Raw genomic sequence first — 15,000 nt, forward strand, 5'->3', positions numbered from 1 at the left:
CTTCCTGGGTTTGCTTAGCTTATTGCCAATATCTTTACACGTTTTTTAAGACTTATTTACTGAAACGGGCTTTCACGAAAAAAGTTAGGGCTTTGCTACAGGATACACCCTCCACAAGTTAAGTAAGTAAAAATAAAATATATATTTCTGTTTTATTTAAACCTTTTAAGTTCGTATGCATAGCCCCATTTGGCTGTTTAATTTTTTTTTTCTTTCTTCAGTAATATTTAATCTCCTTAAAGAAAAACAACATATCCATTTTACTTTTTTTGTATCTCTTTAGTAATATTTTAGTGTAAAAGGATAACCAGTATTTAAACCTTTTATGTTACTTTATACTTTTATTTTACACAATGTTGAAAAATTAATAAGAAAGCTACATATTTTGGCAGCTGCTGCTTTCATTTTCAATGAAATGAAAAAAGCTCTCCAAGAGAAAACGTAAATGAAGAAGAAACAGTTTGCACTATCTAAAAATGAGAAACCCTCATTTATAAAAGTTTGCTGCAGATGACTTAACTGAAAATAAATGAATAGTTCCTATGTGTATAATACATATTTATCAATTTTACTTATGCCTTTATTCCACCAACTTACAACATCTGAGGTACAATTTGTTACATTACTTTTGTTTTTTGCAGCACAGGCAGGTGAAGTGACTTCCTCAGGGTCACACAGTGGTGTCAGTACCAGGATTTAAACTGACAAGCTCCGGGTTTACTGAAATATTACTGAACAAAGAAAAAAACCGAAAACGGGCAAATACGGCTATGCATACAGATGTCCATCCGTCCATTATCCAACCCGTTATATCCTAAATACAGGAGCCAATAAGTAGATATATATACAGTATATATATATATATATATATATATATATATATATATATATATATATATATATATATGTGAATGTATGTATGTATATATGTATGTCTATATTTATATATATATATGTAGATATGTAAATTTGTATATGTATATATATATGTTTATGTGGATGTGTATATGTGTATATACGTATGTATATGTAGATATGTGTATATGTAGATATGTATATATATGTATATGTATATATATGTTTATGTGTGTGTGTGTGTGTATATTATATATATATATAAAAGACAGCAACACTCATAACAATGACAACACAATTACATTGACAATCATGTTACGTTATTTTTAAAATGTTTCTTTTTTTTTTCATAACCTCTTTAACACACTACTTCTCCGCTGCGAAGCGCGGGTATTTTGCTAGTTTTCTATAAATTAAAAAAGAATATCTTGCCCCCTCTGCAACTTTAAATATACAGTAGTGTATGGGGCACAGAGGAAAAGCTTAAAATCTTACCAAATACATCCATTTTTCAACCTAGGGCAGTTGTCAAGTATTAATCCACGCCTTCCATGTTTCCGACACATGTTTTAGGCAACATAAGAGATCTGGATATTATCATTTCTTCGCATCTTGCGGTAACGATACAATTTCTATTCACTTGTGAAAATTCTCACATTAATATGGAAGTAGATCAAAACAAAACCAACCACGTGGCACAAAAAGTTTACCATGATTTGGTCTGTCGGGGCTGAAGGTTGTTGTGTGCAGGAAAACTAATGCTGCATTCCATTTGAACTGGGAAGTCGGGATTTCCGAGTTCCTAGTCAGAATTTTCAAATAGAACAACCTGACAAGTCGGATTTCCTGCTTTGAAACTCTGGGCTAGTCTGTCAAATCCACGTTTGTCTGAAATTGGATTATGACATCAATCAAAAACGGTGATATACACTGGAAACTTTAGTGAAAGCTGTAGTGTTATACTCTTTATTAGCACTTTCTGTCTGTTTCTCATTAAATCAGTCATACGCAAAGTACTGTCCAACTTCTATTGGTAGACATGTTGTTACAGTGTTCGGATGGAAAACTATAGCAGAATGTGCTGTTATCATCTGGCATTTATTCAGAAAGAGCAAGCACAACAAAGGTTATCCTGGATGCATCCATATTGGTTTTCTGAATGTTTTCCTATAACATAGTCACCTTGAGTTTGACATTATTCCCAACTCAGACAACCGATTTCAGAGGTAAATGGAACACAGCTATTGAGCATAGCTAGTCTTCTTTTAAAATGGCTGAATCTCATAATATTGATATTATTTGTTCAAAAAACATGTATAAACTATTTTACAATGAATGTGTAATCACAAGATGTGGATCGTTACTCAACAATTGTCTTGGCCTGAAAAATAGATTTATTTGGCATTTGTAGGGCATTTTCCTCCATGCCCTACAGACAACAAAGTAAAGCACCAGTGCAAGCAAGATATTTTTTTAAATTTATAAAAAGCGATTAACTTTTACATGCACAATTTATGTACAATTGGCAAATACACAGCAGCAGGTTTGTGAAGAAATAACTTTGAGTTGAAAAATACCAAACCTATCCTATAAGATTATTTAGTGTTATTTATGCCTGTGACAGCAAATTTACCGTAAATGCAATTTAATTCCATTTTAATCTCTATAAATATAAAATACAACATCTGTCTGTCTTGTCTGTATGTCTGTCCACTTTTCACGAGAGAAGTACTTAACGGTTTTAGATCGGGATTATTTCTATAATTTGCTTGAACATTCCGATTGATTTTGCGACTTCTCTCATCGCGTTATTATAGTTCGGTTGCGGCACTGATTTTTTTGCGTGAATACAAGAAAGACACTGCGGGCCACGGGCCATCCGTTTGAGTCGCTGTACCTCTCACCACATGTTGAAGTGTACCTTGCCTCCGCTTAGCTAGCAATACCTGTTTGTTCAGCACACATTATCATCTAGAGACTGTTGAAGAGTAACGTTTGCCGTTTTTGAGAGAGAGATCATAGTTACATGTGTTTTAGAGGGTACCTGCTCATTGGCAGAGATATCACGGCCACATGCTCTTCTCCTCACATGGGGGAGGCTCTCCTGTCAGAGCTGAACACAACCAGATGCAGTGGCAATGTGTGATGTTGGAGCGTACCTACCTTCTGCTTGCCCAGAGATACCTTGCCAACTTTTTACATTTTTGGCAAAGAGATCACAGCTACATTCTTGCCCCTGATAGCAAAACCAAAAATATTGTATATCAAGAGGCCGTCGGATACGAAAGCTATCAATATAAATTCTTCTCAATACAAATAATTTATTTTTTTTTATTGATTTTTAAAGTTTGTCCTGTTTCATTACTACGCAGGCGGTGCTGCAGGGGACAGCTAGTAATATATGAAAAAGACCTTGTGAACATTTTCTGCACATTTTACAGGAATACCTTTATGTACCTCAATTTATCAATTCTTGTTACCTATATTACATTTTTTAGATTTCAAATCTAAAGTGAAGAGATAAAATATATTTGATGGTAAAAGCTGTATGGAAACAACATTGCAGATTCTGGTTCCACAGAGTAGTAATGGAAGGAAATATAGCAGCATACATGCAAACAAACCAGCGTGACTTGATATGAAATGCATTCTCAATATCTGCTGAAGTGATTTTTATAGTGATTATGTGACTCTTTTAAAATACATTTTAAAATCATAAAAAGACACAGCCACTGAGCTTCAGTTTGTAATATAAGACCAACATAATTTTTGGAAATGCTATGGATGCTTTAAATTTAACCTTGGAAAAACACACGTTATATACACACGTTATACCTGTTTGTAAGCAATCTCCATCCAGTGGCAAAGACTGTTGTTTTGAGCAGAACACTGAACCATTGTTTTCAAATACTCAGAATTGTTCCAAGGCAAAAGACCTAAACAAAGAGAAAAGACAACAAGGAAACGCACCTCCTTCAATGAGAACAGATTTAATCTACAAACTTACTTAAATGAAAAAAATACATTTCAAAAGAAGAATGTAAATGCCAACACAGAAATAAGAAAGCAACATTATATAGTTTGCTAAACAGTCATAGCAGGTGCACCTAGGTAATGAAGAGTACAGAGATAGCCAAGGCACAGTCCTGCGTGCCTGCTCTTTTCAATTAGAAGTCCCTCCCTTTCAAAGATCCAAGAGGACAATGGGAAAAGGATCTCTCCCTCAACATATCAGAAAAGGAGTGGAAAGTAGCAATGCAGAGAATTCACTCAAGCTCCATATGTGCAAAGCATACAATTATTCAACTAAAAATTATATATCGAGCACATCTGTCTCGCTTAAAATTGTCCAAAATGTTTCCAGGGCAAGATCCAACCTGCGAACGCTGCAATCAAGTTCCAGTCTCACTGAGTCACATGTTTTGGGCCCACAACAAATTAACATCATTTTGGACCAAGATTTTTAAATGCCTATCAGACAGCCTCGGTGTCACAATCCCTCCTAATCCACTAACAGTTGTGTTTGGTGTACTTCCAGAGGGGCTTAAAGTGGAGAAGGACAAACAAACTGTAATTGCCTTTACTACACTATTGGCACGTAGACTTATCTTGCTCAACTGGAAGCATCCTAACTCTCCCCTTTTAAGTCAATGAGTAACTGATGTTATATATTATTTGAAATTGGAAAAAATAAAATTCTCACTTAGAGGATCTGTGCATAAATTTTTCCAAACCTGGCAGGATCCAATCAATAACATTTTAGAATAAGCTTTTAAAGCACTGAGGAAGCAGATTCTCTCTCTGTTTTTTTTTGTCTTCTCCAAGTTTATATTCACTTATTACTTTATCTATTTGCTAATTTTTACTAGGTTTAAGTTTTATTCTGCTGACCATGCTCTCTTTCTCATGGGTGAGGGTTGATTTGTTTTCAATCCTGTATTTGTATGGAATGTTGTGTGATTTCAATAAAATCAATAAAAAATTGAAATAAAAAAAAAGAAAACTACAAAGAAGGGTACAATATGTGTATTCCCTGTTTAAAAGTCAGTATTTCAAAGCTGTCACCATAGCACAGAAGTATTTGTAAAATTATTCTGTGATGCAGTATGTTTGTTATCCCTCTCCAAAACCTAAAAGCTTAGAGTAGGTAAGAGCTGTACCACTGGTAGGAGAAGTTACAGAGTAAAGTTGGTAGAACATGCATTTTTAATTTCACATTATTATGAGGTCAAGAAACAAATCTAGTCTTCAGGTTAGAAGATAACCTTTTTAATAATGGACCAAAAGGACACTAATAGGCATTTATTAATTTATCTGTATTCTGTGTACAACTCGCTGCAGCAACTCCCATCATCTTTCTGTAGAGATACTGAAGGAAATAAAAAGCTAGGGTGTTGCCTAAATGTTTGTAGTATGTCATTTAGAAATTATCCAGTTATATGAGGAGGCCTCATCTTGTGGCCATACACAACCACTAAAGGCTGTGTGGTGTCTAACTCACCTGTCTCAAATGTAACCAGCAAGCGTGGGCCATCTATGTTAATGAGCACATGCTTTTTCCCAACAGATGAAGGGCGGTGGTATCTGGCATGGATAGGAAATGAAGCCACAAAGCAACCAGAACATGTATCACTGATCACTGGGTACACCAAAAGGGAGAAGCCAGAAGAAGAATAGGCAGGGGCTTCTAAATCAACTTCAGAGTTCAGCAGTACCTGAAATGATACTGAAAGTTTAATACACTGCACTATATACATCAGTCATACCTGTATCAGAAGGGTCATATTATACATACAGTCATATGAAAAAGTTTGGGAGTCCCTCTAAATTCTTTGGATTTTTGTTTATAATTGGCTGAGCTTTCTAAGTAGCAACCTCCTTTAATATATGACATGCCTTATGAAAACAGCAGTATTTCAGCAGTGACATTAAGTTTATCGGATTAACAGAAAATATGCATATGCATCATAACAAAATTAGACATGCATAAATTTGGGCACCCCAACAGAGATATTACATCAATACTTAGTTGAGCCTCCTTTTGCAAATATAACAGCCTCTAGACACCTCCTATAGCCTTTGATGAGTGTCTGGATTCTGGATAGAGATATTTTTGACCATTCTTCCATACAAAATCCCACCAGTTCAGTTAAACTTGATGGCTGCCGAGCACAGACAGCCTGCTTCAAATCATCCCATACATTTTCGATGATATTCAAGTCAGGGGATTGTGACGGCCATTCCAGAACATTGTACTTCTCCCTCTGCATGAATGCCTTTGAAGATTTCGAACTGTGTTTTGGGTCATTGTCTTGCTGGAATATCCAACCCCTGCATAACTTCAACTTTGTGACTGATGCTTGAATATTACCTGAAGAATTTGTTGATATTGGGTTGAACTCATCAGACCCTCAACTTTAACAAGGGCCCCAGTCCCTGAACTAGCCACACAGCCCCACAGCATGATGGAACCTCCACCAAATTTGACAGTAGGTAGCAGGTGTTTTTCTTGGAATGCGGTGTTCTTCTTCCGCAAAGCACTTTTTTTTTTATGATCAAATAACAATTTTTGTCTCATCAGTCCAAAGCACTTTGTTCCAAAATGAATCTGGCTCGACTAAATGAACATTTGCATACAACAAGCGACTCTGATTGTGGCATGAGTGCAGAATGGGCTTCTTTCTCATCACCCTACCATACAGATGTTTTTTGTGCAAATTGCGCTGAATTGTAGAACGATGTACAGATACACCTTCTGCAGCAAGATGTTCTTGCAGGTCTTTGGAGGTGATCTATGGGTTGTCTGTAACCATTCTCACAATCCTGCGCATATGCCGCTCCTGTATTTTTCTTGGCCTGCCAGACCTGGGTTTAACAGCAACTGTGCCTGTGGCCTTCCATTTCCTGATTACATTCCTTACAGTTGAAACTGACAGTTTAAACCTCTGAGATAGCTTTTTGTAGCCTTCCCCTAAATCATGATACTGAACAATCTTTGTTTTCAGATCCTTTGAGAGTTGCTTTGAGGATCCCATGCTGTCCCTCTTCAGAGGAGAGTCAAAGGGAGGCACAACTTGCAATTGACCACCTTAAATACCTTTTCTCATGATTGGACACACCTGTCTATGACGTTGAAGGCTTAACGAGCTAATCCAACCAATTTGGTGTTGCAAATAATCAGTATTGAGCAGTTACATGCATTCAAATCAGCAAAATTACATGGGTACCCAAATTTTTGCACAGCCAGTTTTTCACATTTGATTTAATTTCACACAACTAAATACTGCTTCACTAAAAATCTTTCTTTGGAAAACACCCCAGTACTCAGATGTTCCTAGGAAATGAAAGACATACCACTGTTATCTTTTTTGTTGAAAGTAGAGAAAATTATTATGCAGGCTGAGAGGGGTTCCCAAACTTTTTCATATGACTGTATGGTTGTCCCTAGCTGGTGAAGCTATAGCCAGTTAGGCAATGAAAAGGTAAGGCCATGGAAAGCTAGAAGAAGGCCTGTACTCTCCGGAATAACAATGGCAGCATACACTTCCAGGCTTAGGGGAGTGGGACTGTGTTGCCCACTTAAAGGAATAGGAAGATAGGAAGCAGAAGTGGAGACCCACTCACTTAAAGACTACTAGGTGCTCAGGGTGAGAAACAAAAGTATATACCACTAGATGGGGCTCCCTACAAAAAAAGTTACCTCCAAAGGAGGAAATGATTCTGACGCTTGGCTCTAAGTGACCTCAGGGAGAGATCTAAAAGCCATCTCATTTTAATGACTCAATTTAATCTACAGATGCATGGCTGTTAGAAAACCTGGCCAAAGCCTACCTGGTAATTGAAAACATGTGGGTTATAGGAGTGTGCGATATGAATCATCTACGATAATATTTCAATTGTTGTTTGAACATTGTGCGAGTTGAAATTATTGAGTATGTCATTCACTTTGCAGAAAACAATCAAAAACACGTCCTAAAAGTCCAAGCATTCACTGTCTCACATAATCTAACTGGAAAGACTACTACGCATGAGCACATAGGTGTGCACGGTCAGCAAGATAAGCTAGCGAAGCTGCCCAAAAATGAGTGAATAAACAGCACCAGGGGATAAAACAGCCTTGCAATCTATTTTGTTAGATTTAATTGCAAGACGTGGATCATCTTTGCTCTCAAGGAGGTGGTTTGGATTTGAAAAGGCTGACATTGCTTAAAAGATGGCTATCTGCAAACTGTCAGAAATCGGTTGCTGTCAAAGACAGTCTGTTTGGATGAATTATTAATCCATTCAAACAAATTATGAAATTTGTTCGAACTGATTATTTTTATTACTGTAAGAAGCATATGCCTAACCCAGCCACAGGGGATGCACAAACCAGTGTGTTTCTTTGTGCCAGTCCCAAGGCCGGATAAATGGGGAGGATTATGTCAGGAAGGGCATCCGGTGTAAAATTTTGCCAAATCAATCTGCGGACAACAATACAAATTTCCATACTGGATCGGTCGAGCCCCAGGTTAACAATGACTGCCACCAGTACTGTTAGCCAACAGGGTGCTGGCAGAAATTGGGCTACTGTTGGCCGGAGAAGGAGAAGAAGAGGGGGGAGACTTGACCGGAGGCAGGAGGAGAGGAAGAAAGTAAAGAGAGTGGAACTGAGGGTAGGAACTGTAAATGTTGGCAGTATGACTGGTAAGGGGAGAGAGTTAGCAGATATGATGGAGAGAAGGAAGGTTGATATATTGTGCGTGCAAGAGACTAAATGGAAGGGTTTAAGGCCAGGTGGATTGGAGGTGGATTCAAATTGTTCTATCATAGTGTGGATGGGAGGAGAAATGGGGTAGGAGTTATTCTGAAGGAACAGTATGTCAAGAGTGTTTTGGAGGTGAAAGGAGTGACAGGCAGAGTAATGTTTATGAAGCTGGAAATTGGAGGTGTGATGATGAATGTTGTTAGTGCATATGCACCACAAGTTGGGTGTGCAATGGGTGAAAAAGAAGATTTTTGGAGTGAGTTGGATGAAGTGATGAACAGTGTACCCAAGGGACAGAAAGTGGTGATTGGAGCGGATTTCAATGGGCATGTTGGTGAAGGGAACAGTGGAGACGTGGAGGTGATGGGTAGGTATGGTGTCAAGGAGAGGAATGAAGAAGGTCAGAGGATAGTGGATTTTGCCAAAAGGATGGACATGGCTGTGGTGAATACGTGTTTTAAGAAGTGGGAGGAACATAGGGTTACGTACAAGAGTGGAGGAAGAGGTACAAAGATAGATTACATCCTATGCAGAAGAGTTGATCTGAAGGAGATTGAAGACTGCAAAGTGGTGGCAGGAGAAAGTGTAGTTAAGCAGCATAGGATGGTGGTCTGTAGGATGACGTTGGAGAACAAGAAGAGGAAGAGAGTGAGGGTAGAGCCAAGTATCATATGTTGGAAGTTGAAAAAGGAAGACTGCAAGGTTGAGTTTAGGGAGGAGGTAAGACAGGCACTGGGTGGCAGTGAAGAGTTACCAGACAGATATAGTAAGGGTGACAGCAAGAAGGGTGCTTGGCGTGACATCTGGAAAGAGGAAGGAGGAAAAGGAAACCTAGTGGTGGAATGAGGAAATACAGGAGAGTATACAGAGGAAGAGGATGGCAAAGAAGAAGAGGGATAGTCAGAGAGATGCAGAAAGTAGACAAGAGTACAAGGAGATAAGGCGCAAAGTGAAGAAAGAGGTGGCGAAGGCTAAAGAAAAGGCATATGATGAGTTGTATGAGAGGTTGGACACTAAGGAGGGAGAAAAGGACCTGTACTGATTGGCTAGACAGAGGAACCAAGTTGGGAAAGATGTACAGCAGGTTAGGGAGATAAAGGATAAAGATGGAAACGAGGAGAGTGTGTTGAGCAGATAAAAAGAGTACTTTGAGAGGCTGATGAATGAAGAGAACGACAGAGAGAAGAGGCTGGATGATGTGGAGATAGTGAATCAGGAAGTGCAATGGATTAGCAAGGAGGAAGTAAGGACAGCTATAAAGAGGATGAAAAATGGAAAGGCTGTTGGTCCAGATGACATACCTATGGAAGCATGGAGGTGTTTAGGAGAGATGGCAGTGGAGTTTTTAACCAGATTGTTTAATGGAATCTTGGAAAGTGAGAGGATGCCTGAGGAGTGGACATGAAGTGTACTGGTGCCGATATTTAAGAATAAGGGGGATTTGCAGGACAGCAGTAAATACAAGGGAATAAAATTGATGAGCCACTGCATGAAGTTATGGAAAAGAGTAGTGGAAGCTAGGTTAAGAAGTAAGGTGATGATTAGTGAGCAGTAGTATGGTTTCATGCCAAGAAAGAGCACCACAGATGCAATGTTTGCTCTGAGGATGTTGATGGAGAAGTTTAGAGAAGACCAGAAGGAGTTGCATTGTGTCTTTGTTGACCTGGAGAAAGCATATGACAGGGTGCCTCGAGAGGAGCTGTGGTATTGTATGAGGAAGTCGGAAGTGGCAGAAAAGTACGTAAGAGTTATACAGGATATGTACGAGGGAAGTGTGACAGTGGTGAGGTCTGTGGTAGGAGTGATAGATGCATTCAAGTTGGAGGTGGGATTACATCAGGAATTGGCTCTGAGCCCTTTCTTATTTGCAATGGTGATGGACAGGTTGACAGACGAGATTAGACAGGAGTCCCCATGGACTATGATGTTTGCTGATGACATTGTGACCTGTAGCGATAGTAGGGAGCAGGTTGAGGAGACCCTGGAGAGGTGGAGATATGCTCTAGAGAGGAGAGGAATGAAGGTCAGTAGGAATAAGACAGAACATGTGTGTAAATGAGAGGGAGGTCAGTGGAATGGCGAGGATGCAGGAAGCAGAGCTGGTGAAGGTGGATGAGTTTAAATACTTGGGATCAACAGTACAGAGTAATGGGGATTGCGGAAGAGATGTGAAAAAGAGTGCAGGCAGGGTGGAATGGGTGGAGAAGAGTGTCAGGAGTAATTTGTGACAGATGGGTATCAGCAAGAGTGAAAGGGAAGGTCTACAGGATGGTAGTGAGACCAGCTATGTTATATGGGTTGGAGACGGTGGCACTGACCACAAAGCAGGAGACACAGCTGGAGGTAGCAGAATTAAAGATGCTAAAATTTGCATTGGGTGTGACGAGGATGGATAGGATTAGAAATTAGGACATTATAGGGCCAGCTCAAGTTGGAAGGTTCGGAGACAAAGTCAGAGAGGCGAGATTGTGCTGGTTTGGACATGTGCAGAGGAGAGATGCTGAGTATATTGGGAGGAGGATGCTAAAGATGGAGCTGCCAAGGAAGAGGAAAAGATGAAGGCCTAAGAGAAGGTTTATGGATGTGGTGAGAGACGACATGCAGGTGATGGGTGTAACAGAACAAGATGCAGAGGACAGAAAGATATGGAAGAAGATGATCCGCTGTGGCAACCCCTAACGGGAGAAGCCAAAAGATGAAGAAGAAGCATATGCCTATTGAGCACATTTTATTTCACATGCCGTCTTGGTTGGAGGTCCTTGATTCCAAAGCACTTTTTTTTTTCTTTCATTACTTAAAACATTCACACAGATCCCCACCTCCACGCTGCTAAATACCATCCCTATGGCTGCAGAAGGTGGAGCAGGCAGGTGATGACACAAGGGAAGGAGCAAAAAAGAAAAAAAAATACCCAAAATTGGGAAACTTGCAAAAAAGTACCTTTGCATCCCTGCCTCAAGCAACCTTCAGAGAGGGCTTTCAGCACCAGAGGAAATGTTGTAACATGTAACTGTACTTCTCTGATGCCAGATGCTTTGGACAGACTGATGTTTCTGTCACATAACTTGAAGTTTCCTCAGTAGAATTTTATAATTGTTTTATTTTTTTGATATCTTTGTGCAATATTGGAGAGAACTTGAAGTTAGTAATTTATTTAAAAATGTTACATGTTTGGATTCTTTTGTATCTTTGTACAATATATGACATAACTTGTTTAAAAATGCTATAGTTTTTTTTTTCCAGTGCAGTATTTGAAAGAACTTTGGATTGTTACACTATAGTACAGTATATTTTTGTTCTTGCTTGTTTGCTGTACTAAATGCTCTCATTTTAATACTTTTGTTGGTCTTTGTGTAATTTTTTGTGTAAATCCTGTAGACCACTTTGAAATGCTTTACTCATACTTGCACTGTTTGGTCTCAGTAACACTTTGACGATTTTTATGTTTTTGTGTTTTTTTACTTAAGTTCTAAGTAAATAAGCCCTGTTTTTCTTAGCTGTTGTTTCCATTAATCTCATTAGTAAGCGATAATTAATATCCTATTAACAAGACAAAGCAAGATCAATAAGATTTTTACAAACATGATTTTAAAGGATACAAAATATTGTCTAATTACTGTTATCGCCAAAGTCCAGGAAAATATTGAGATATAATTTTTGCTAATATCACACACCCCTACTATTAGAGAGAGAGAGATTTACAGAGACAGAGATAAAGGATGCAAGACCAGAAAGGAATGGTTGTTGAGGTACACAGGCAAACAATTCCAACTGATAAACATTAACAGCTACCCACGACATAGCTCTTTTTTATATTGTGCTCTCCATCGGTTTATCTCTTCCTTGTTTATAAAATAAACATGATGTCTTGTGTCATTTAAACAACATGCCAATTGTAGAGAGCAAGGAACTCATATGGGCCCAAACTGAAAAACATGTCTGTACTGTAGAGTGGAATCATATTAGAGGAACAACAGATGGATTGATAGGAAAAAACTATAAGCTGTACTATAAACTTCAAAGATTTACACCAGATAAAGTGAAAAACACAATTGATCATTTCAATTAAAATGTCAGTTTTATAAAATGGTATGTAGGTAATGATTTACTAGACACCACCTCCTATAAACACATGTAATATATTTAAAGCAATTAAAATTAATTTCAAAACCAGGGCTTAATGGAAAAACCTCTTTATGTGTCTTTATTATTTTTTTAAAAGAGCAAAATAGGGCACTTTATAGAAAACAGAAAAGATACTTTCTAAATCAGAGTTCACATTCAAAGAATACAGAATCTGTGCTGACCTGTGTGCCACTATTCTCCTGTAAAGATGCCAGTTCATAACGATCCACATACAGACTGCTAGACAGGTTTTCAATGAGTAAAACACACAGGCCACTAGGGATGTCAGGATCAAAGCGAACAAAGGTCTGAAGTTCCCTAAAATGGAGGAAATAAGTATTTCAGGTATGTGCCATGAAACAAACTGGAATCCAGAGTATTTTTTTAAACTATGATCATGATGCAATCATGTTTCACAGGTGCGCTGAAAAAAGAACAAGGTGCCTAAGAATAACACATTCCATTAAATAAAAAATCATGAGTCAGCAGATTTTCTAATTTCTAACGTTACCAAATTTCAATCAAATCAGTCAAAGCGTTTTTGAGATTATAGGGGATTTAGTTTTTCTCTTTGTAAGGGGAGTTTTACTCCTGAATATTGCTATATTGAGATGTTCTTTCTTAAAGGATACCTACTTCCCTAGATAAACAATCCTTCCAAAATACCATTTGTGTTGATGATGAGTGAGTCAGTCAACTTTGTATTTTATACATACAGACAAACAAACACACACATACACATACACACACACACACAATAGTTGCTTTACCTGGCTTTGCCCGGTAAATCTCCCAAGATAGTGGGCCTCAGTTAATTGGATGTTTCAGATGTACTACTGCACTTCTGAGTACTTTTCTTTAAAGAAAATCAATAGCCTTTTTCCCAGCAACTAATATTAATTAGTTCAATGGAACTCCTTACTCTTGAACAGGCGTATGAGTATAACATTCCTTCCATAGACTAATTACTACTTTTGCTAGTGACTGACCTTGGCTTTTGTTACGGAGATGAAAAAAGTTGTCTGTACTATTGAGCTAATGTGTGGTTGAAAAGTAAGAAGCTGATCAAAGATGACACCCAAATTACGGACTGATGTTGAGGGTTCAACCAGGATCCCATCAATGTCATTTTTTAGCCCACAAAGGGTAGAGAGGACTGCTTTTTTTTACCAACAAATAAGATTTCTGTTTTATCAGGACTGAGTTGTAAAAAATTATCTGTCATCCAATGATTGATTTCCCGAATGCAGTCAGTCAGTGCAATAGGTGAAGATGTTGCAGTTGCATCAACACTTACATAAAGTTGTGTGTCATCGGCATAGCAGTGGAAGCTTAACCCATACCGACGAATAATCTCACCTAATGGGAGCATATAGATGTTAAAGAGGTTTGGACCTATAACTGACCCTTGAGGGATACCCTGTGTGAGTGAAGTAGTGGCAGATTTGTATTCCCTATCCATCCATCCATCCATTGTCTCCCGCTTATCCGAGGTCGGGTCGCGGGGGCAGCAGCTTGAGCAGAGATGCCCAGACTTCCCTCATGAAGACGTAATACTGGTGAGGTATGATGTCAACCAAAAAAGAGCAGCACCAGAGATACCAATAGCTGATTTGAATGTCACACTTCAATCTGTAACTTCATACCATTAGAAAGTTTTGAAGGGTTAAATCATTGCACATATTGAAAAAGGCCTAGTGTACAGGAACAATAGTTTACCTCAGAGAAAGTGGGGAACTAAAAATTGGAACCAGTAAGAACTGAAATAAAACCCAAATAAACTTACAAAATGGAAAACAATGGAAAGTGAAATAAAATGTAGAGCAAATTGCAAATCCAAGCTTTGCAACATGTACTACATATCTATCATACAATGGTTCAGGAGAACTGACTTGGTATCAGATGTGGGTTTTTACTTTTTTTACTCAAGAATTTGTTTTGGAGTTTACCACCAGTTATATGTTCACAGGGGAAGGGTACAGTATTGTTATATATAATTTATTTATTTTTTGTTATTTTATTAATATGGTTTACTGTGAAAGACATAGCCAGGCAAGAAATTTCTAACAATTAATCATATTTTACTAATAACTTATTTCAAACAGTAAAGATGTTTACATGCTGCACATTTACACAGCCCATGCAATGAATTGAATGTTTTGAGCATTGTACGGAAAAGAACAAGTAAAAAGAAATAATATCATGAGCTACATGCAGCATGAACTGCAGAAAGTATCTACGGGCATGGAGGCTTGGGGATGTGTTCATGTGGA

The 15,000-nt window shown here is 38.1% G+C and overlaps 2 protein-coding genes across 3 annotated transcripts in view; one reads left to right on the top strand and one right to left on the bottom strand.

Moving 5' to 3' along the window:
• The window catches only part of LOC114669500 (F-box only protein 44-like), a 560,525-nt gene that overhangs the window by 308,512 nt on the left and 237,013 nt on the right, over nucleotides 1-15,000 (top strand). The gene's annotated exons all lie outside the window — the stretch shown is intronic.
• The window catches only part of pigx (phosphatidylinositol glycan anchor biosynthesis, class X), a 37,123-nt gene that overhangs the window by 6,267 nt on the left and 15,856 nt on the right, over nucleotides 1-15,000 (bottom strand). For both annotated transcript variants that reach the window (XM_051923571.1, XM_051923572.1), the window contains exons 3-5: nucleotides 12,910-13,045; nucleotides 5,357-5,570; nucleotides 3,691-3,791 (exon numbers count right to left, since the gene is read on the bottom strand). In XM_051923571.1, coding sequence (XP_051779531.1) covers nucleotides 3,691-3,791; nucleotides 5,357-5,570; nucleotides 12,910-13,045 — 451 coding nt within the window. The remainder of the gene's footprint in view (nucleotides 1-3,690; nucleotides 3,792-5,356; nucleotides 5,571-12,909; nucleotides 13,046-15,000) is intronic.

The sequence above is a fragment of the Erpetoichthys calabaricus genome, chromosome 2 (genome assembly GCF_900747795.2).
Source record: "Erpetoichthys calabaricus chromosome 2, fErpCal1.3, whole genome shotgun sequence".
NCBI lineage: Eukaryota > Metazoa > Chordata > Cladistia > Polypteriformes > Polypteridae > Erpetoichthys > Erpetoichthys calabaricus.